Source organism: Pollachius pollachius (assembly GCF_949987615.1).
Source record: "Pollachius pollachius genome assembly, chromosome: 3".
Classification (NCBI taxonomy): Eukaryota; Metazoa; Chordata; class Actinopteri; order Gadiformes; family Gadidae; genus Pollachius; species Pollachius pollachius.
In genome coordinates, this window is record NC_136936.1 from 29,683,934 (window position 1) to 29,708,040 (window position 24,107).

Below are 24,107 nucleotides of genomic sequence, written 5' to 3' on the forward strand. Positions count from 1 at the left end.
CGCAGCGACGCGCAAGTAAATGAATTAAAACAATGGCGGCAGTCGACGACGGTCCAGGCGTTGTATTTCTCTCATGGAAATATGCACATTATTTTTCCTTTCTGACAGTAAAAGACATAGGGAATATTTTGGTGACCTGTCATCTTTGTGGAGGTTCGAAAACTCTAGCCACATCAAAAACTAGCAATTCTAATCTGATGAAACATCTTCAGAAACAACAGGCATCTACCAAGCTAGTTGAAAAAGACCCTGAAGGTAGCACAGGTGATGCTGCTGCTAACGTCAGCTCCGCCGACGCTAAAGGAGAAGCCACTCCAGCCAAACAACAAAAGCTTGATTTTACAAGGTGTGTCTATAACCCAGACACAGCTAAACAAATGATGGAGATGTATGGACAAAGACTGATATAGACATAGACATACTAACATAGACTACTAAAGCACTTTATCCACTATTATTGATTTCATCAGTTGTTTTATTTATCTAAACGGCCAGAGTGGAGGAAATATTATTTTTGTTAAACATTAACTATGTTTGTGAGGCTGAAAGTACTTTTTATTTATTTAGTTTCTCTTTGTGAGGCTGAAAATGCTTTTAAGTTTGCCCATCATTATTGATGATGAGGTCTCCAGTTGGTGGAGTTTAGCTGTTTTGAGTTAAGGTTAACTTACAAAGAACGGATAAACCTCACTGTGTTTACATTGAAAACATCTATTGTATCAGTTTTGCACTATTGATTCCTACAGTTGCTAAATGGTCTGAGGCACAGTTTAATTTTTGCACTGCCAAAACTATACTTTGTACCTGTTTCAATGGCTACGATAAATTTGCCAATCATCAAAAGTTTCAAAACATACTGTATGTTGTGTTTTGTTGATCCACTGCTTCATCGTAGTGATACACAAGCGCATTGCACTTGTGGTAGGATAGGACTTACGTGTAAGCAAGCCAGAGGACTGGCAGCCTCCCTAGCTATCCAGTTATGGAGGTCCTTTGCCACATTAACACAATAAGATAATTTAGAAAAAAAAAAGTTACTCTTCCTAGTAACTAGTTACCTTGAAAGTAACAAGTAACTTAAAGTAACTGAGTTACTTTTGAAAGAAGTAACTAGTAACTGTAACTAAGTTACTAATTTAAAGTAACTTGCCCAACACTGCTCTTCACCAACAGAATAACTACTTGTTGCGACTGCCGGCAGTTGCACGTTAGCCAAAGCCAAGATATGAGGATCGACCGGAGGGGGGTTAGCATCATTGTTGCCAGCGCAGTCGATATTAGGCTCGACCGGAGGGCGGGGGCTAGCGATAGCACCATTGTTGCCAGCGCCGTCTTGCAGCAATAGCGTCTGTGAACATGAACTCTCTTCCTCAGGGGTGCTGGGGAGACAGCGGGCTTTTGACAGGGAATCGGATGACCGGCTGGTGTTTTGATGAAGTTTTGCCTTCTTCGGGCCAAAAAAATCCTAAATACATCTTTTCTGCGACATGTTGCACTTGTAACAAACTTGAGTTTTTGAATTTTCCCGCCGCGCATAGCCTACGTCAGCCTACACAGACAATGTTCTAAATAAAATGAAATGATAATATGATAAATATCATAAAAAGGGTGGATGTCAATAATTTAATGAAAAATCATGTTCTATGATAAAATTATAATAAAAGTATTGATTTGTTCAGAAAACTTTCTCACTTGCAGTTACAGCCAGGGGCCGCCGGGGGGGGTGCTGCAGCACCCTAAGCACCCCCACTTCCCGCGTCCCTGGTGGCTGTGCTGCAATCTACAATGTTTAAATAAGTGTGTTCTGGTAGTAAAATGAGCTAAACACAACTTACAGTGCCAAGTCATATTAGGGGAAGCAACCTGAAAACACGTTTGCAACACTTGGTGGTTATATCGATATCCAGGTTTCATACACATTTTCATGGACGACATTTCAAAACTTCTCGATGATTTTTTAAGGATCCATTATACAATTTCCAATTAATATGAGGCGGTGACTCAGAATCCATACCATGATTACCATACTGAACAAATAGGATACACCTCTTTATATTTAATTTTAGTGCTTTAGAGCCACTTTGTCACATTACATGGACACTATTAGAATAAAACATGAATTTAGATAATAAAGATATTCACATTAAATACAATAAGCACTAAAATCCAATTTAAAAAGGTGTGTACTATTTGTCCAGTGTAATTACAATTTCTGGTCTTGATTTTGAGTCAATGTCTCATTGCACAGAAGCTATCTTATTTAAAAAATATATTACAATATTAATGTAAAATAAATATATTCAACATTAGCAATCAAAATGAATGTGTTGTAGGAAATCCATTTAGTACAATTTTGTTAAATTAAATGTCATTAATATTGTATCAGCATGACGTAAGAAGTAAGTAAGTAACTAAGTAAGAAGACTCCGCTGGGTCCAGAGAGACGTCTGTGAACGTTTGAAGAAACATGAAGTGAAGAAAGCCTCATCTGCACATATTAGCACTACGTTATGTCAACATCTTCAGAAAGTTGTTAGATGTCAGATGTTATAAATGACTTTTGAACGTTTTCCATAATAGACACACACTAACAGACATATCACAGCCAACTGGAAAGAGTTATTATGCAGGAGAGGATTCGTCTGTACATATTAAACTGTTAAATGCTATTAAATAATGCAAACAAGGCAGGCATTTTAGCATTATGTAAGCTCCCGACTTGCCTTCTTAGCAAGCTAACCATGTGGTGTTAAAGTTACATGGCTAATATGACTTACATTGTACGTGTATGAAAAACACGTTGAATTTCCAACAAATATTTTAATAAATCTTAATTTTATGTTCAATACTTAAAATTAATCAAATGGCGCTGATAGTTGGTGAAATTTCAAAATAATGTAGTAGAAATGGATAGATTCATGTTCAAGTTCGCAGCTCCTTTCCTGCTCCCACAATGTGCCTTCACACTGTGCCTTGACGTTCCTCAAACCATACTCGGTAGCTGGTGGGATTGGAACCATTCTGCCTCGGAGTCGAGTGCTCTAGTCGCTCATCTATTGACCAACCAGATAAAAAGGGAGACAGTATTCACTTTATAAATGGCCGTGTTCTTCAGACATTCTTTCGGTTGTCTCTAGAACTAAATAGAAAACAGGGTTTAGTAGAATTATTAGGAGAAAAGCGCCAATAAGCCAATAAGGCCATTGTCATGGTGATTAGAGACTTTGGTCCCTATTTTGGAATTGGTCCCTATTTGCAGATATGGATGTTTGAGGCTGATCTGGATTCATGTGGAAATGTTGGTAATGTGAGCGAGGTCAACATGACAAACTAAAGCATTTTTCGGAATAATACATTTTTAAAATAAAATTAATGAAGTAAAAGCAGCTTCTCTGCTTAAAAAGGAGTCAGTTGATGGTGGTTTGGGCATCTGGTGAGGATGCCCACTGGGTGCCGTCCGGGGAAGACCCAGGACTAGGTGGAGAGATTATATCTCAACACTGGCCTGGGAATGCCTCGGGGTCCCCCTTCAGAGCTGATCAATGTGGCCCGGGAAAAGGAAGGCTTGGGTCCCCTACTAATGCCGCGACCGACCCCAGATAAGCGGTCTTGAAGATGAGGATGTGGGGTTTTGGAATGAAAATAGAAAAGCAGGGCGGGGAATCAAAATACTTCTCAGTCTGTGTTAAAGACTGAGACTGCTGAGGCTCTGTATTTGCCATGAACCCATCAGACCTACACTATAATGACCGGATCTCTGGGTAGCATTGTGTAGCACTGTGTAGCACTGCTACTTCCTCTTTGTGTCTGAATACTTAAACACAAACAGAGACCATATTGACGGTGGACCCTGAACTGATCCAGAAGGTCCTCATCAGACTCACTAATCGTATCGTGTGTCTTCAGGCCAGCATGAGTTCCAGCTGCGATGCCACATGTACCAGGCCAGAGGGCTCATCGCCGCAGACACCTCTGGCCTGTCTGACCCCTTTGCCAGGGTCACCTGTCTGTCCACCTGTCTCACCACTAACGTAAGCTGCCTCTCTGCCTGTCTCACCTGTCTTATCTGCCTGACTGTCCACCTGTCCATCTATCTACCTGTCTTCCCTGTCTAACAGTGTCATCTATCTACCTGTCTCACCTGTCTACGTGTCATCTATCTTCCTGTCTCACCGGTCCATCTGTCTACCTGTCCCACCTGTCGCATCTATCTACCTGTCTCACCTGTCAATCTATCAACCTGTCTACCTGTTTCATCTACCTACATATTTTACCTGTCCATCTGTCTACCTATCTCACCCGTCCATCTGTCTACCTGTCTCACCTATATACCTGTCCATATGTCTACCTGTCTCACCTGTCTACCTGTCTCACCTGTCCATCTGACTACAGTTCTCACCTGTTTATCTGTCTTCCTGTCTCACCTGTCTCCCACCTGTCTCCCTTCTCCTGTATGTCAGATCATCAACCAGACCCTGAGTCCTACCTGGAACCAGTGTGTGGTGATGGATCGACTGCTTCTGTCTGGAGACCTGAAGCACATCCAGCAGGAACCGCCTCGCATCGTCATCGAGGTGTACGACGACGACGCCCTGGTCTGTATCACATACATCACATACATCTATATCACATTAATCTTGATCATATACATCTAGATCACATACATCTATATCATATACATCTAGATCATATACATCTATATTAAATACATCTTTATCATGTATATCATGGTCATCGATGCCCTAGTCTGTTACAATTCTACATATCATATCCATATATCTAATTGCTAGATCATATAGCATATACATCATAGAGCCTTTATATCATATATCTAGATCAGATATATTTCATCCTATAGATGTATCCTCTTACCTATATCATATAGCATATATATAATACAATATACGTCATGAAGCATATATATCATATTATGTATTGACATTATAAATAGTAGAGTTTCCACTCGTGTGTTGTGCGTGCTCAACCTCTAGTTGTAATTATATAGTTGTATAATGTGGAAACCCCAGTTGATAATAAAACAAATTTCTGAGCGCAAAATATTAGAACATTTTGCCTATTATTTTACAACATATAACATTTTCATCTATTTCATCTACATGTTCACCTATTACGTAATGAAGCAAGCATAATAATTTTCTCCTTACGTTATGAAGCAAGCATGATCATTTTCGACTTATAATCCGTTTTCACACGTCCTCCGCATTTTTGCCTATTTCGTATCAGGAGATTTAACCCTGAGGGTGATTCAAACTTGATGCTTTATGTGCGGACATCGATGTCGTGTAGAATCAACGGGGGGTTTAGGGGGGTGGGCTTGCAAGGGGCGGGATATGTGCGGACGCTGTCACTGTACTTTGTTTTGGTTTGACCACAGACAAAATCGAGGCAGAATGGGCAGAACTCATTGTGAACATCTTAAATGTTGCTGAAATGATGCATCATATATTCCGTTGCATCCACAAAATTCGAAGCATCGATCGATGACAGATTGGAGCATGAGTTAGAGACAAATAGAAAAAACGACGAAGAAGAAAAGCGTCGCGCACGACTGCATTACCGGAGAATGAGAGATTTTTTTTTTTGCTTAATTTCACATACATTGGGAAAAATGTAATAATAATAATAGATCGTTTTTTTACAGCGCTTTTCTTGGTACTCAAAGACGCTTACAAAAAGGAATACATACAGACAGTACAGACACTCAAACAAAAGGTGTCTGTACTGTAGTTGAAATGTAGTTGATTTCTGTGTTTAACTGAGAGAACAGGGAGTGGAAGCAGGGGCGGGTCTGGGCATGGGCGAACCGGGCAGCCGCCCGGGGCGCCATTCTTTCATGGCACGTGGGGGGCACCACGAGAAGTTAAAACCCCTGTGTTTGTGTGTGTGTGTGTGTGTGTGTGTGTGTGTGTGTGTGTGTGTGTGTGTGTGTGTGTGTGTGTGTGTGTGTGTGTGTGTGTGTGTGTGCGTGCGTGCGTGCGTGCGTGCGTGTGTGTGTGTGTGCAGGGTAAGGCAGAGTACCTGGGGTCCACAGTAGCGGTGGCGGAGGTGTCCCTGCGGAGGCAGGGTCCCTACAGCGCCCCCCAGCTGCAGTACAGCAGACTGCACCACGGCTCCCAGGACGGAGGAGAGCTGCTGGCTGCCTTCGAACTGCTGGAGGTACACACACAAGCACGTACACACACACACACATGCACGCACATGCCCGCATGCACGCACATGCCCGCACACGTAGACCCTTGATGTCTAAAGGGATGTGATTGGCTGTTCTTCAGATCCCAGAGTCTGGGGAGGAAGGGCTTCCTCCGCTAGAGGAAGTGGGCGGAGTCTATCGTGTGCCTGCTAATGTCTGCCCCGTCCTCAGCCACTATCGCCTGGAGGTCAGTGTCTGTCTGTCTGTCTGTCTGTCTGTCTGTCTGTCTGTCTGTCTGTCTGTCTGTCTGTCTGTCTGTCTGTCTGTCTGTCTGTCTGTGTGTGTGTGTGTGTGTGTGTGTGTGTGTGTGTGTGTGTGTGTGTGTGTATGTGTGTGTGTGTGTGTGTGTGTGTGTTTGTGTACACCTATTTCTTCAAGATGTGTATTCTGTAACAGGTTCTGTTTTGGGGTTTGCGTGAGCTGAGGAAAGTTCAGTTGCTATCTGTTGATCGGCCTCAGGTACATACACACACACACATACAAACCTCGATCCATGCTGTAAACACACCAATATGTCAATTGTTTGCGTGTGTGTGTGTTTGTATGTGTGTGTGTGTGTGTGTGTGTGTGTGTGTGTGTGTGTGTGTGTGTGTGTGTGCAGGTCTTCATAGAGTGTGCAGGTAAAACACTGCGATCCTCTGTGATCCAGAATTACAAGTCCAGTCCCAACTTCACCACCTTGGTGGACACCATCAGGCTGGTAACACACAGCCCACACTTAACTCACAGCCCACCCTTAATTCACAGCACACCCTTCACTCACAGCCCACCCTTAACTCACAGCCCACCCTTCACTCACAGCCCACCCTTCACTCACACCCTGCAAGTTGGACTTTTAGTTGTTTAAATGTTTTCTGAGGGCAGCATTGGAAGTGGCTAATTTGTTCGTTAATCATTCATTAAAACCTCTAGCTGAGCAGACATTAAACATTTATATAAAAAGCATGTAACACGCTAAAGCGTAAATTCCCCCCTTTAATAAACAAAAATATATATTATTTTTGTTTCTTAAATAACCCCATTAACAAAGGTGTTAATAGGAGGTTGCAAATGCAGAGGTGGTTGACTAATCAATTGTCTGGTCCTGGTCCCCAACTTACTAAACTAGTAAGTTAGTACATGGCAGTTTTCTATAGCCCTGTGGAAGTAGCAGTCTGTGAAGTTACCTGTGCAATTTAGCAAAAAATGGCGCTATGATTATTATCTGATGCCCACTGATTAGTATCTGCTTACTCACACTCACCTCTTTTCTATGTAAAAAATAAATTATGAAGTTTAACAGCCAATTTAACGTTCGTACACCCCAAGGTTTTCCTTACCTCAACTAAAGGGGGCGTTTAGTTAAAACGGTTATGTTTCAATTTGCCAGACAGTTTATTAACCTGAGTTTGACCATTTCTGACATTGAGTATTTTACCTACATGTATTCATAGCATAGATTACTCTGGCTATGCAATGTACCTTCGGTATTTCAACTTACACAATGTTTTATACAACAATAGGAATTGAAGCGCAATCATTTATTTTACGATTGAAAGATTAATACATTGATTGCAGAAGCCAAGCCTATATAGTCACATGTAATAATTCAATGCAGGAGCAGTTAAACAGCGACCTGTTCAGCAATGAGCCGTCCGTTGCAACTGTAAATCGCCTCCCACCTACTACTGTCAACCCCACTTCCTGCTGGTGCTGATTGGATGGCTGAGAGAACTAATAAGATGCAATGCTGCCCTGAGAACATATTTCAATACCTAAAAATCGAAACTGCTCACAACCCCCCCTTCACTCACAGCCCACCTTTCACTCACAGCCCACCCTTCACTCATAGCCCCACCCTTCGCTCACAACCCACCTTTCACTCACAGCCCACCTTTCACTCACAGCCCACCCTTCACTCATAGCCCCACCCTTCGCTCACAACCCACCTTTCACTCACAGCCCACCTTTCACTCACAGCCCACCCTTCACTCATAGCCCCACCCTTCACTCACAACCCACCTTTCACTCACAGCCCATCTTTTACTCACAGCCCATCTTTCACTCACAGCCCATCTTTCACTCACAGCCCATCTTTCACTCACAGCCCATCTTTCACTCACAGCCCATCTTTCACTCACAGCCCATCTTTCACTCACAGCCCGCCCTTCACTCACAGCCCGCCCTTCACTCACAGCCCACCCTTAACTCACAGCCCACCCTTAACTCACAGCCCCACCCTTCACTCAGCTTCAAGAGATACTTCATACGTCTGCTCCATAACCATCTTGTCCTCCTTCTCCTGTGCCTCGTTCTCCCCCAGGAGCTACCAGAGAACGAGCTCCTCCACCCTCCTCTCTCCATCAGTGTGGTGGACTGGCGTGCATTCGGTCGCAGCACTCTGGTGGGAAACCACATCATCAACAACCTCACCTTCTATAAACACACCCCAGCGCCGCCCTCCCCCGCCTCCCTCCGAGGGCCTCCCGGCCCTGCCTCCCCACAGGCCCCCCCTGGCCCCACACCCTCCCCTGAACCCCTGCCAGGTAAACACACACCTGGGGTCACGCTGGGGTCATGACCCCTGCCAGGTAAAAACACACCTTGGGTCACACTGGGATATTGAACTCTGCTAGGCAAACACACAACTGGGGTCATGAACCTTGTAAACTAGGCTCCATAGGGCTCCTCCGGTCAGACTGAGGATATAAATGATCTGGTGAAAATGTGTTCAGTAACAACGGGATAATGGAGAGACTAAAATACATTGAAGTCAAATATGTACAGCTGAAGGTATTTAAATGCATAAGGTATGTATTTACATAAGGTGTGTATTTACATAAGTTATATGTTTGAATGCATAAAGTATGTATTTACATAAGGTATGTACTTGAATACATAAGGTATGTATTTGCATAAGGTATGTGTTTGAAATCATAAGGTATGTATATTACATAAGGTCTGTGTATTACATAAGGTATGTATTTTAATACATAAGGTAAGAGGTTTCAATCTGCAGGTTCAGGTGAGTTATTCGTTCTTATTTAGACATTTATGTATGCATATACATTCGTTTATATACAGTTGTGGATGAGCTGAGGATCATCTAACACAGATTCAAAAGTGTCTGTATTCAACTGGACGATCATGTGGTCAGCAGGTTGAATATCTTAGTTAGTCTGCGTTAGACGGAAGTAGAGAGAGGAGAGGGGAGAGAGCAGAGAGGATAGAGGAAACAGAAGAGAGGAGAGAGGAGAGGAGAGAGAGGAGAGAAGAGGGAGAAGAGAGGAGAGAGGAGAGGGGAGAGAGGAGGGAGGAGAGGAGAGAGCACACAGTCCTGTGGCTCCAGGCTGAGTGAGGAGGTGTGATCGCTGATGTCAACTCAGGACCGTTGTGTTCTGTGGTCATCAGCCCTGTGTCTGGTCCAACAGAAGCGTTGCAGCAGGGCTCAAAGACCGGCTCTACTGTACCAACCAATCAGGACGTCCTGATCACTGTAGAGGAGGAAGCCCCTCCTCCCGCCCCGGCCACTGACAGGACAGAAGCTCCTCTCAAGAAAAGAAAAGTGAGCAAACACACACTCACTCACTCCCCACTCACAAACACACACAGAAACGCTCACTCAGTCCTCACTAACAAACACACACCGAATTGTCTGTATTATTGTTGATCTTGTTCTTTATTCGTATTCATATTTCTTATGTGTGTCTCTATGTGTGTGTGTGTCTGCCTATTCGTATGTATGTGTGTGTGTCTGCGTGTGTGTGTCTGCGTGTGTATGTGTAGAGCTTCCGCTCCTCCAAGCGTAAGAAGCGAACCATCGCTGATGAGTCGGCTGAGAACGTCATCGACTGGTGGTCCAAATACTATGCCTCTGTTGAGCGACTGGAGCAGGTAGAGAAACCCTCACACTCATGAAGAGAGAGAGACTGGAGCAGGTAGAGAGACCCCCACACTCATTGTGAGAGAGAGAGCGAGAGAGAGCAAGAGAGACTTTTGACTTTTAATTGAGACAAATCACTCAGACATGTCATAAACCATCATAAACCTGTTTTTTTTTTTATCAAACAAAAACAAAGAAAATGACAGAAGGACAGAGACGCAGACAATATACACTTAATTTAGCCCTTACTACACTTTGAAGCTCCTTGATGCACTAGCTTCTTGAAACGCTTTTGTACGTTCAGCTCTGTCATGGTGGAATTTTTTAAGGCTGCAGTAGAGGACAACAGAAAAAAATTACAGTCAGGGAAAAATCATTCAATCCTAATTTTCCGATGACCCTTTGTGACGTCCAGGAATTGTCTATCAATGGAATACAACTTCTTCTCGCCCCTCTGAAAAAGCTGTTCCAGAACATCCACACTAGCCCCCTCTACATGTTGCTGCACATCCTCCATGATAACATCCTCGTACTTATTTACATCTATCTCATAATTGGTTCTCGCCATTGAGCGCTCCTTGTGCACAGATTTTGCCCCCGCCTGGCTCGTACCTCTCTTTGCCTTTCGTTTGCCACCACCCTGCCTTTCGTTTGCCACCAGCCCTGGTGTGCTAGACGGCTGCGGCTGCGGTAAGCCCGCCGTCTCCTGCGCGCCTTCCATAGCGTCTACCTCAAACAAGGCTGCGCTAGTTGTTGGCTGCTGAGGTGCCAGAGCCAACTCTTTCTCCGTCAGTGTCACCCCAGTCTGCTATGTGGGCCTCCCCAGCGCTCCAGCACCTGAAGGACCGGGTGTCTGGGAGACCACAACAGGTCCCGGTGTTGTGGGTGTGGTACCGCCTGTCCGGGAGTCGACCACAGGTCCCGGTGGTGTTGGTGTGGTACCGGCTGTCCGGGAGTCAACCACAGGTCGCGGTGGTGTTGCTGCGGTACTGGCTGTCCGGGAGTCGACCATAGGTCCCGGTTGTGTTGCTGCGGTACTTGCTCAACTTGCACCGGCTGTGCCTCAAGCGTCTGATCCGCCACGCCTCACTTGCCGTGTTCGTGGCCCCAGAAGGCCGTCCTCCCCGCTCCGCATTCGGGCATGATCTCTTGAAATGTCTGTATTCCCAACACGTAAAACAGTTCATGCAGTTTGAGGAAATGTTCATAACATAGTTAAGTTCCAGCACTTAAGAGCAGCACTTCCCACCAACTCAGCATAGCGCCAATAGAACATCATACACCGACACTGGGGCATCCGGCATGCACCTGCAGCCATGCCTGGCAGGGAGGCGGGGCTTGGTGTAAACACCTGGTGTGGCCATCCTACATCTGGGAAATGTTGTTGTTTGTTTGCAGCAAAAACGCTGCTGGCGATGCGCCCAGTCAGGCAGAATCGCGTCAATAGATTGTTAGGTCAAAAAGAAAACATTTTGCCTTCTCCAAATATTAATTTCATCACTGAAAGGTTTTTGCAAATACAGGTAAATATCTGGGCTAGAAGGGCAAAGAACAAAATACAATGAAACAACGTCTCGATCTCCCCACAAAAAGGACGTCTCTTTGATAAGGCTTGATTTATGACGCTCCCAATCACAGCTATGGCTCCTTTCAATATCCTCCATTGGAGGTCTGCAGTTTTTCTCATCTGAAGTGGCCTGTATATCACCACCCACTCAGGCCTTACTCCACCTGCTATCCTCAATCACTCCCTCCACACAAGGTCAGTCCTTCCTCCCAGCTTCTGTCGTGGAATTGCTTGCAAACAGCTCATACACCAGTAGAAGACTGGTATAAACGTATCATATACCAGCTCTTCCTCTGGATGTTTGGCCTTTTCTGTTTGATGGTCCTTAGGGGAAGTAGTGGCCCTGTAAAGCTCTCCAGCCCAGGGACCGGGCAGTGGCCTTGTAAAGGTCTCCAGCCCAGGGACCGGATGGTGGCCCAGTAAAGCTCTCCAGCCCATGGACCGGGCAGTGGCCCTGTAAAGCTCTCCAGCCCAGAAACCGGGCAGTGGCCCTGTAAAGCTCTCCAGCCTGTCGAGTTCTTTTAGATAAGGTAATCGAATCAGGATAGTTTTTTATTCATTTTTTTTGGTAAAGTTTCGGTATGGTACCTATGAAGGAAAAAGGACGGACATTGTATATACACGCGTGGAGAGACACTCAGCTGGCCATCTATGCAAATTAGCTACCGTGTGTTTCTGCCCCCCTTGGGGCGTGCAACTGTTTAAATATCGAGTAGGCCTTCTATCTTGTGGCAGTGCAGTTATATGTGCAGTTATAACAGCTTATATGTTGGTCCTGCCCCCTTGTGGCTATGTTCGGATATTGCAGCTTATGTGGGTATTTGCGTCACAATTCCCTTCTTGGTCATCTCAGTTGACCATTATCTAAGCAATAAGCACCACTTAACACACCAAAAATATAAAGTCAAAAATAGAAAAAATCATCAACACCACCAACCTATAAGAAGATGGAAAATCCTTTTGGAGACAAAACCACATCGCGTTCTCCTATTTATGGAACGGCATGCACTTTGGCGGGTCTCATAGGAAATACAGGCCACTGTCAACAATACAACAGTAGACATATAACCAACGTGTCATAGAATCATCATGTTATACAATCATAGAGTCAAAAAGGCACACAGATAAATGCATTCATAGAAATCCCAACTAATACTTCTAGCTATGTGTAACACAAAGTTTTACATTTTCAGCATGCATTGAAAGTGAAAAGTACAAAAAATAAGTGACATAAAAATACAATTTTAAAATTTAAAATCCCCTGCAGACTCACATGGAGTTGAATGGCTCAGGTGATCTTCATGTATTGGTGTGCTGTATGTATGTGGGGTTTTTTGGACATTGTTGTAGTAATTTTCCTGTTTCCTTTGATGTCACCCGGACCTGTAATTCATGAAGCCAATGTTCGTCCCTTTCTGTCGAGGGCGCAGATCACATGGAGAGGTTACTAGCACATCATGTGAGCCTCCTCCAGACGTCCAATCGTCAACTCGGCCGTACCAAAAGTTAGGAACGTGTAACCAACTGGCTCAAAGAAATTCAACAGTCCCATTATCAGTGCAGTGATACAGCAGCAACATGTTACACTCGCAACCAAACAATACTATACAATAACAAACATAACCCGCATTGGTTGTTTAATTATTCGTCATTCAAGTAAACCAGGAATATTGATTCTCTTAGATACAGGTGTTACTACAGGTGTTGACTATCCTACATACTGCAGCTGGATCAGGTCGGGCCCCTCAGGTGATATCTCGTCTGTGTTCACCGGGTCATATCTGATCCCCATGTAAGCCTGGATGGCACCTGGCGCTTCTGGAGCGCCCACTGCTGTGGTGATCAGCCGATTCAGCAGACCTCGTATGCAGGGAATACAACAGCAACCGACCACAACTAACACGGTCACTGCCACTATCCCCGCAACGAGTACTGACTGGATCAAGCCCTTCCACCTACCAAACAGGTTCTCCAACCATCCAGTGAAAGGGTCATTAATGCCGGAGTTCTCTGCCAATTCTAACCCGAGGAATTGTAATCCTGCCAGCGCCCTGGCCACCGACCCATCCGGAGATGTGTTATCTGCCTCAGACTTCCCTTGGTCAGTGATCTGGGAGAACAACCTTAAAGAAGCCTGGGTTAGCGCCTGTAGGTACTCTTGCACTAGTTCATCAAACCTGTCTGATGGGGGCCCTTTGGACGGTGGGCTGTGTGGTCCCTGCATGGGACGCCCTGTAACTAGTTCATGGGGGCTGAGAATGCTGGTGCTTGAGGGGGAGGACCGAATGGCCATTAATGCTAATGGAAGAGCTGTCACCCAGGTCATCTTTTTCCCTACTGTCCTTTCCTTAACTTTCCCTGTCAACTGGTTCACCTGAATGTGACCTAAGGTTCGCGTTTCAACCTCCTCTGCGCTGTCCCTGAGTTTCTTCTGTCGGTCGCTTCTAAGTATCTTAGTCACCCGATTCTTAATCGTCTGGTTAGCTCGTTCTACCAGGCCTTGTGATTGGGGGTGATATACTGAGCCGAACTGGTGTTTTAGCCCTAGGTATGTTTCCACCTCCTGGAGGTGGGCATTGGCGAAGTGGCTACCATTGTCTGAGCAGATTAGCTTGGGGTATCCCCATCGGGGAATCAATTCCTGTACTAACCATTTAATCACTGTGGCCCGATCTTACCTTTTAGCTGGGGTAGCTTCTACCCATCTAGAGAACCTGTTGACGGCTACTAGCATAAACCATTTTCCATCTACCCTGTTCTCTTGTCCCATATCTGTGAAATTTATGCAAATTTCTTGAAACAGGAGCTGGGGTACGGGGAACTGTCCTTGGGTTATCTTGAACCCCCGTCTTTGGTTACAAGCTTGGCATGTCTGACAGTCCTGGACATACGGGTCGCACACTGCTTTGAACTCTGGATGCCACCAGGATCTTTCGATCCTTTCCCGGGTCCTTGCCTTTCCTTCGTGTGCCAATCCATGTTCTTTTCTCAGGAGGAACAGCAGGGCCTTGGAGGAGACAACCGGCTTCCCAGTGGAGGAGTAGTATATTCCGTCCAGGCTTTCCCTGGCCCCTTTTCCTCACAATGCTGATATTTCGTAGGGTCCTGCTGCTTCTTGCATTTCTTTGACCATCTCTTCATCTGGGTCAAGGGTTGTTTCCTCATTGACCATCATCAGGTGTACTACCGGGGTGTATCCTCCTTCTTTTAGATGTTCTACTGGGACGTATCCACCTGCCTTCTTGGCTGCTTCATCCGCCGCGTGGTTTCCTCTTGCATCCGCTGTTTGTGTCTTCTGATGCCCTAGACAGTGCATGATGGCTACTTCTCGAGGTAGTTGGGCTGTTTTGGCCAACAGCAAAATCAGGTCTGTTTGCTTTGTTTTGGTATTGGCACTGGTGGTCATCTGTCTGTCCATCATTTGTCGTCCGTTTAGTTGGGCCAGCTCGTATGCATAGTTGGAATCAGTGTAGAGATTGAGCATTCGCCCCTGGGCTATCCGTAGCCCTTGACACATAGCATACAGCTCGGCTCTTGGTGCTGAAGCGGGCTGGTCTAATATGCCACTAGCCTGAGTGCTGCATACTCCTTCCTTGGTTTGTTCCACTACAGCCCAAGAGGCTACATTTTCTCCATTGGCGGCTCTGTAGCAACATCCATCAGTGTACAAGGTTATGTCCACTGGATTAAGGGGTTCTGCCCTCAATCCTGGTTGGATTTTCACTGCCTTTTTGATTTCTTCGGCACACGTGGGGTTCTCCATCGTTGGGCTTGGGCATGGTGTCTGTCATGTTGACCCCCTGAGTGGTGAAGGTGACCATGGGGTTCCCCAATATTCTCTGGAGTTTCGCGTTCCTGGTGGCTGTGGTGATCGTGTAGTCTGAACTATCCAGGTATGCTTTCACCCCATGGAGAGTATGGACAACCACCGGGTGAGTCATTACTATGTAGGTCGTCTTGTCAAGGCTTTACTTTTTGGCGATAGCGCATATAGCTTTTCCACACTCAGGGAGTACTTTTTCTGGTGGTTCCATAGCAGAGCTGTGGTAGGCCAGGACTTTTCGCTGTCCTTGGTATTTCTGCCACAGGACTCCGTTGGCCACACAGTCTCTTACTGATACATCTAAGTGAAAGGTTTCCTTGTAGTCTGGGGCGGCCAGGGCCGCGGCACTATACATGCTTTGTTTTAGCCCAGTGAATGCCACTTCTGTCTCAGGGGTCCATTCCAAGCGGGCTTTCAGGTTTATGTGTCCTGTTTTGGTGATAAGCTGTCGCAGTTTGGTTGTCTCACCAGTGTAGTCAGGGATGTAGGTCCGGCTATATCCTGTCAGTCCCAGAAATGCTAGCATTTGTTGGACCGTATTTGGCTTTGGGTAATTTCTGATCGCGCTTTTGTGTCCTTCGCTGATCTCCTTACTATTCCCTCCTATTACTTTGCCTATGAAAGTTACCAGTTGTAGTTTGTCTTTCTTGAGCTCATAGCCTTTGTCTGCTATTGTCAGCAGTAGGGCCTCGGTGGCCTGTAGACAAGCTTATTTTGTCTCAGCTTCCAAGAGGAGGTCGGACTATTCCAGAAGGAAGGACCAGTTCTGCCAGGTCCTTCTTTAGGCAGGCGTTGAAAATGGTGGGGGTGCATCGGAACCCTTGTGGCATTCTCGTGTAGGTGTCTATACATGAAAGCGAAGAAGGGTCTTGACTCAGTTGCTAGGGAGAGGCAGAAGAATGCATTGGGAAAGATATTTGTTGTCCGTGGTGTACAACTCACGGACCGCCTGTGCCCTCTTTACCATTGGTCCAAGTTATTTGGGTTGGTGGTCGGTGCTGACTAAGAGGGAGTCATGAGGGACACTCTCCGGTTCCAGCTAGAACCACGGTAGTTGTTCTGGTGTTCGAGGTCGACTTCTGCCACCACTCCTTCGGGTCCCAGGAATATATCTCCACATCTTAGGTCCTCCAGTTTCCCATTCATCTGGTCGTATCACGGTTCGTCGTAGGGCAGATCCTGCTCGTGGGTGATGTTGAGTGTGCAGTGTCTAACAGCTCATTGTATTCCCCCATCTCCTCGATCAACATCTTCCATTCTTCATATGTCCTGTCCAGTGCTGGAGTCGTCTGTACTGCCCCTGTCAGTTCCTGCCAGTAGATGGTGGTATCTTCATGAGTTTCTGGTCTTGGGTCATCTATTAACATTAACATGTGTGCTTCGTCCGGGGCTGGGCTGGTGGGTGGTATAGGGTGACGCCCCCTAAGTCGCAGACCAATGTTATCTGTAGGGAACCCATCAGATCCCTGCCTAATAGGTTGATGGGGCTTGATGGGGTGTAGAGGATCGAATGACATCCTCTCTGTTCCAGTATATTGAAGTCAAGTGGGGTTGTGAACGGCTGTTCCATGAGTTTCCCAGAGAAACCCATGGTCTTTAAAGAGCGGCAAGATAGTGGAGGTGGGCTCCCTGCGAGACTTCCGATTGTTGATACGGATGCTCCCGAGTCCACTAGGAACATGCATCGGTGTCCACCTGCATACGCCTCCACTATAGGTAGTCCAAGCCCTAGTTCCTTCCTCGCTTGCTTGTCCTCTGGGCATCCTTATGATGGTACGGGGTACTTGGGCGCGCCCGGTGGGGGCGGACCCTTAGGGGGATTCTGGGGCTGGTGTTGCTGTGATGAAAACCTCTGTTGGGCCATGTCGGAGTGGTAAGAGGGGCAATCCTTGATCCAATGTCCAATGGGTTGGTATCCCGGCTGTAGTCATTCAGGTAGCGGGGTCTCCTGAGACACTGGTGCCGTTGGTTGGGTCGTCAGGGACATCATGGCCAGGGGTTCCCAGGCGTCTTTAGCTTTTTTATGCAGCTGGGACCTCTCCATTTGCTCTTTGATCTGCATCCTTATGAGTTGTTTCTTCATGTCTTCTAAATCTTCTTTCTTGCCTAACCGCCTCTTGTCATCAAGATTGAAGTGGTGAACGAGGTGTTCTACCCACTCCGCCAATGGTGTGGTGGACAGCGCAACCACTGTCTGTAGTCCGTTCTGGACCCCAAGTGGCAATCCCTTTAGGATTGCCTGCTGGAAAACTTTGATCGCCAGGGCGCTGTGGTGTGGGTGGCAGTCATTGTTGTCCGCCCACAGCCCTTCGGCCCTCTCTACATACGCAAAGATGGATTCTCCTGGTGCGATGGTCAGGCCGGCGATTCCCCCTTTGCTTTTGTCGGGTGGGTATAGTTTCTTGAGGCTCCTCCAGAAGAGGTTCCGGTATGTATCGAAGAAGGTTCTGGTAGTTCATCAATTCGGGCAGTTCATCAATTCGGGTCAATCTCTCCAGTTCAATAGCTTTTGTGGAGCCGTGTGCCCTGCGGATGATGGCTCGCATATCTCCTAGGGCCAGGACATATCCCGATGTCTCTGTCTTGAACTTCCTGATCCAGGGCGCTGCCCCCGCTGTGAGCAGTGGCAAGCGGGTGGCGAGAGAGACCATGTCCTGGTGGCCCCATGGTGTTTAGGTTTCTTTCCCCTCTGCGTCTGTCAGCAGAGGTACCATAAAGTTTGGCTGGAGGGGCTAGGACCCTTTCTGGTTGGGCCGGGGGTTACTAGTGATGATCGAGGTCGGAAGGTCGAGTGACATGGGGTTGTAAGGGACCTATTCGGAGAACTCCCAATCGGACTGGTCTGGTGTTGTCGGACACCGGGGACTGGGATCTTTCGACATGGTCCTCATGGCAAACGGCCCCCTCTTTCGTTCAGGGCTGTTTGTTATGACCAGGGCCGGGTTGAGGGGCTGGCGGTCGCCCTCTTTTCTGGCTTCCCTGGTGTTTGTTCTTTGTGCCTTCTCTGTATCCTCCCTTTTCCTTATCATCTCTGGTGTCGTGTGTTGATCCGCGTTGGGTCTGACTGTGAGAGTCTTGTCTTGGCTCAGGTCCGGTGGCTGCTCTCTGGGTGTTATGTGTCTTCTGTTTGATCCCTGTCCCTCTTTCAGACTCCTCCAGTCTCCCCCCCCTTCTGCATCAAAGTTCCCCTTTTGGTGCCAGGGTGTTTCATCTCCTCTCTCTGTGCCTCTCGGCGGGCCGTTCCATGCTCACCGGTCTCTTGTCCCGGTACCTCATGGCAGGCTGCTCCATGCTTTCTGGCCTCCTGTCCTGGTACATCGTGGCAGGCCGCTCCATGCTCTCTGGCCTTCTGTCCTGGTACCTCGTCCTCGAGATCAGCGGAGAGCGGGCTTCTTCTTCACTTATTATGGCACCCGGGCTGCTCCTTCCTCTTATCACTGCATTTGTCCACCTCATCTACCCCCCTTCTCTGCTTCTGTTTTTCTGATCCTCTCTATCTAGGGGCTTTCTTTTCCCCTTTGAAGATTTGTCCCTGTCATCACCGTAATACTCATCTCGTTCTCCTGCATCTGTTGTTTGGGTCGGGCCGTTGTACGAGACTTCCACCCTTTCGCTATACGGATCACTGGGTATTGCAGGGCAGGGTCTTCGGACCCTTGAGGTACAGAGTGTTCGTAGCACCCGTATGGGGGTGGAGCCAATGTGATGGTCGGAACTAGCGGGTCATCTGTGAGGCTGGGGTAGAAATTGGTGTAGAGGCTGGTCTGGTTCTCCCCTCCACATGGTGTACCTGTTTCCTCCATGGCCGCTCCTTTCAGGGTGGGTGGGGCTGGAGACTCCTTGGTTGGAGACGGGCTAGACGGCCATCCAGGAGGTGGGGGCAGAACCTCGGCAAGCGGTGTGCCGCTTGCCGAGCACATGCAAGCATGAGCTCGGCAAGCATGAATTAGTACAGATCAGGGTTATTCACAAAAAGTGTTATGATACATGCAAGTTGGCTTAACTCCTCAGAGTTAGAAATATATATTGCATTCGTACTCAGTTAACATCTTATCACAATTACAAATACCTTTACTGGTCCCCCCAGATTTCTATACGCACAGTTGTAAAACCTTGCTTTCGTACTCAGTCAACATAACATTAAAACCGCTAGGAGTGTCTATTCCAAACCTAGGCCCCTTAGGGTTAGCAATTCTTACAACCGCCAGGAATATGTTCTCCAAGCTTCAGCCCCTTGTGGTTAGCAGTTTGTTGTGTGACTAGAGCATGTCTTACTACTGCTAGGAATATGACTTCCAAACCAACGTCTTATCACAACTGGAAATACAACGGGGAGAGGCAATAGCCTATCTATTCTGGACCAGAGCACTCACGGTCTGATTGCCCGGTGTCTGCCAACGGCCTTATTTTCCGGAGATCTCTCATGGTATGATTATATAGCCAGCCGTCCGCCAACGACTTTTGATAGGCCGATTTGGGCCGGACGTCTGTCACAGTCCCAATTATACAATTCTGGCCCTTTGCTTCCTCTATATGATCTTATTATTTTAATTAAATCTCCTTCAGAGTTCTCTGCGATCGTTTATCTTTACATCAAGTTATGCTTTTCTAATCCCAGGACCGGGACTACGGAGCGTCGCGACAGGACGGTGGCTCAACAACACTTTCACCTAATATTCCAATGTCTAATCCTATGCAGATTCAGTCTTTTAGACAATAGGTTCTGATTACCTGTTATGTGGCGCCTGTGGAAGGGATGCTGAGCGTCGCGCCCGCCGCACGTCTCCGAGTCTCGGACCTCGGTCCTTCTTTAGAATCACATCAGGGTCACCAAATTGTTGTGTTCTTTTAGAAATGGTAATCGAATCAGGATCGCTTTTAACTCATTTTATTTGGTAAAGTTTCGGTGTGGTAACTATGAAGCAAAAGGAGGGAAATTGAATATACATGCGTGGAGAGACACTCAGCTGGTCATCTATGCAAATGAGCTACCATATGTTTCTGCCCCACTTGGGGCATGCAGCTGTTTAAATATGGATTAGGCGTGGGCTATGTGACGTATTACGTGCTCTGATTGGCTAAGGTTTTGAGATCCCGCCTCCGGCTTCCTCATATGTGTGATGACGCTGCCATATTGTGGCTATGTGCACTTATTACAGCTTATATGTTGGTCCTGCTCCTCTTGTGACTGTGTGCAGTTATTACAGCTTATATTTTTGGTGCTGCTCCCTTGTGGCTATGTTTGGATATTGCAGCTTATGTGCTTATTTGCGTCACAAGCCCAGGGACCAGGCAGTGGCCCTGTAAACCTATCCCCCTTCTGTAACCTTCTGATTATCATTGGTAAAACGTGGATTCATTAAAAATAGAATAGTCATATAAAACCATTCACCCTCCACACAGGTCTGTTTACCTCCTCTACCAGAGGGAGAGAGAGAGACTACAGCAGGTAGAGAGAAATGAGCATTGCATAATCTATTTAATGTATTTTTATTGTTGTCTTTTTGTTTCAGTCCAGACGGAAAGAAGTTCATCCCTTCCCCCAGGTGTTTGATAAAGGTACACCCACACACACACCCACACACCCACGCCAACGCACACATATTTCAGAGGTAGAGCAGATGGTGTCAAGCGGAGAGTTGCTGGTTGGATTGTTAGGTGCCAGGTGCCCCACTAGCCCTGCTCCTGACAGCCGTCCCCTGCATGGTGCCTCTGTGTACCAAACTTCTGGGATTGTACAAATTGAACAGATTGTATAGCCCTTTGAGTGACCACATTTCCCTCCATTCACACGCATATTGTCGTATTTTGCAGCTTCTTCTTTCCAGAATCTTCTGAGTGACAGCGTCGCTGGTTTGGGTGAGAAAACTTCAACTCAACATTATCTCTTTATCCCATTGTCATATCTCATAATAAAGTTGGTCTAGGCAATTTGAAGAAATTGTCCAACAGAGAAAGTCCCGCCCTCCCTTCAGGCCTCCCTTTTAAAGCCCCACATCCCCCCTAAATACGGGACTAGGGCTAGCTTTAGTGCGCTAGCTTTAGCACGCTATATTTAGCACCCCAGCTTTAGCGATGGGTCTGCCTGTGGAAGATTCCGGTCAGTAAGTGCATGGGCAGACAAACGGCAGCTAGACAGACAGCGTCTGTCTGGCCTGCGACCGCCACAGGTACTACAGTTTTCTTTTCGTCAGAGCATTTGATATATTGATGCTTCCAAATTTGGGCAGATATAACAAGAAATTCGTCTAAAAGAAGGGGCCTACCCTAGCTCTTTAATAAATTTACTGATTAACTCATGAACTCATGATCTATTATTATTATGTCTTTCTAGTTCTAGGGTGGCAACTACTATTGGTTAGTTGAAAATAATAACAGCTTCTTCTGTAACTGAATATTGTGTACATTTACAGAAGCACCTTAGTGAAATAAAAGTGTAAAAACAGCTAAGGCAGCAACTTAACTTAATAACTAACTAACTAAAACGAATGAATGAAAAGCAGTGCCAACATTAAAATATTTTTTAACCATTCAGCGATAAAAAGGCAACAGGATGAATATCATTTAGGGTGCCACTCAATGACCTGCAAATGCAGACCGAAGCGTCATTAACACCCCCTCTCAAGTTGTGTGAGAAATACAGACTTTCTACTCCTCGTTCACATATAAGGTTATTTACATTACCTACGGAGAAAATACTACTAGTTTTTTTTTTTAGGAGATTTTCTGGGTAAAAATCTCAGGATACACATATGGCCCATCAGGAATATAGCAGGAGTATAAATCAGGACGTACATGTATGTGTGAAAGCAGCTATAGTGAAATAAAGCACAGGCTTTTGTGGGGAAGGGGGAGAGGGAGAAGGGGGGGGGTGCGAGGGCAAGATTGCGGATTGTACATTGGCTACCAACGTGAGAGTTAAAGATGTTTTTTGCCACACATAGAATACACACAAAACATTAGAAAAATAAAACAGCTAAAACAGTCGGCAGGGGGGAGGGGGGATATCAATATAGCAAGACATTTTGGGAGGCTAAATGAGGAGAGTAATATTACATTTGAGCAACAAAGTGTAGTCTTGTGGTGGACTCTATAGACATAATTCACCATACTGTGTTATTGACATGTTTTCTTTCTGTGTTAAAGGGAAGATGTCTCGACAGGGTCAATTTTCACAAAATCAGAACCCTGAAGGCATTTTGTGAATATTTATAATATATGACATTTCTAGGGGTATTAAGGGGTGCTGAATACAAATATGCTGTATATGAAGCTCAAACATGTCCCAAAATGGCTCAAAATTGAGAAATCCAACATGGCCGCAACGCCAGGCTGAAAACTATTTTTCAGTATATCGTTTTGACTAAACAAGGTACAAACATGAATAAAATGTACTTTTGTAAGTTTTCCTACATGGGCAATTCGATGCGATATTCAGCTTTGAGATATAATGTGAAGAAACTGCTTAGATATTACAACAATAGTTGTTTTAACTATGAATAATTACTCAGTTATTATTATTATTATTATTATTATTACTATTATTGTTAATATTATCAGGCTACATTTACTTACTTTGTGTTTTGTTTTGAGGTCAAATGTACAAACAAATGTACAACAAGTACAAACCTGAATTAAATGTTCACAGGTTTCTTCAATAATCAGCTTGAAAATCACACAATTAGAGAGAAAAGGGTGGTCATTAGTGACAAAGAAGTTGTCAATCAAATAAGATCCAAAAGCAGGAAGATCCATATGTCATGGTTCTATTCATTGAACTATATTCCAGTAGAAGTTACAGTGGCAGCTTATTCGCAGTACTCTTTAGTGTTCTGGCAAGTGTTGTCAAGTTTCCTTCAGTTGCATGCGTCTATACATTCCATTTGACTCTTCTGAATAGAAAATAATAGAATAGAAAGATTACAACCAGTACAAATACAGGTACATTGGAATACATGTTACAGTTATCCTTAAAAATATTTTGTTCCTTTGTTACTTTTTTCCCTCAGTTATGTAAGGGATAATGGACTAGGAGACTGTCCAAAGTTAATACACGTTCTAGATGGTAAAGCGGCCACGACACAAAGTGAATTGTATTAACTTTGGATAGTCTAACGCCGTGAAATCCGTTATCCCGCTTAATCTACTGTTGCCACATGATATGAAACTTCACTGCATCTGAGGTTGGAGGCAGAGTCACTTGTGGACGACCTTTGCAAAACAACTTCACTCGCTTTGTTGCATGTATCAACCTCGGGCACACCATACATCCTACAGATTAATTTCTCTGTTGAATTCACAATACCTTCTGTGAGGCCAGTAAGATCGGTGTAATGTTGCTAGAACACCTGCCATGCTGTTTTCTTCCCGTGACCGCTGATCTGAGACACACTATCACAGCCACTGATGGCATGGAAGGCAAGGAGTGTGTCCACTTGATCATCAGATAGTAACTTGCGAATGTCATGTACTGGAAAATACTTTGGATCCTTTGATGTCCCGGCTTTCATGTGGAAATGGGTACATCCGATTCTGTCATGATGTGCTAGAAGTGGAAGAAGCATGTCATAACTATTGTGTCCATAGGAGCCTGGATGCAATGCAAAATCAGTTGTGTATCAACCTCCTCATGGTCAGCACTCAG

General features: G+C 45.7%; 1 protein-coding gene across 4 annotated transcripts in view; it reads left to right on the forward strand.

The window, feature by feature from the left end:
- fer1l6 (fer-1 like family member 6) overlaps positions 1 to 24,107 on the forward strand; it is a 135,627-nt gene that overhangs the window by 54,778 nt on the left and 56,742 nt on the right. For 3 of the 4 annotated variants that reach the window (XM_079733591.1, XM_079733589.1, XM_079733592.1), the window contains 11 exons: positions 3,907 to 4,031; positions 4,461 to 4,595; positions 6,025 to 6,177; positions 6,294 to 6,398; positions 6,608 to 6,670; positions 6,813 to 6,911; positions 8,514 to 8,736; positions 9,622 to 9,755; positions 9,977 to 10,084; positions 20,977 to 21,022; positions 21,278 to 21,322. In XM_079733591.1, coding sequence (XP_079589717.1) covers positions 3,907 to 4,031; positions 4,461 to 4,595; positions 6,025 to 6,177; positions 6,294 to 6,398; positions 6,608 to 6,670; positions 6,813 to 6,911; positions 8,514 to 8,736; positions 9,622 to 9,755; positions 9,977 to 10,084; positions 20,977 to 21,022; positions 21,278 to 21,322 — 1,236 coding nt within the window. The remainder of the gene's footprint in view (positions 1 to 3,906; positions 4,032 to 4,460; positions 4,596 to 6,024; positions 6,178 to 6,293; positions 6,399 to 6,607; positions 6,671 to 6,812; positions 6,912 to 8,513; positions 8,737 to 9,621; positions 9,756 to 9,976; positions 10,085 to 20,976; positions 21,023 to 21,277; positions 21,323 to 24,107) is intronic. The other variant, XM_079733590.1, reaches the window with a different exon arrangement.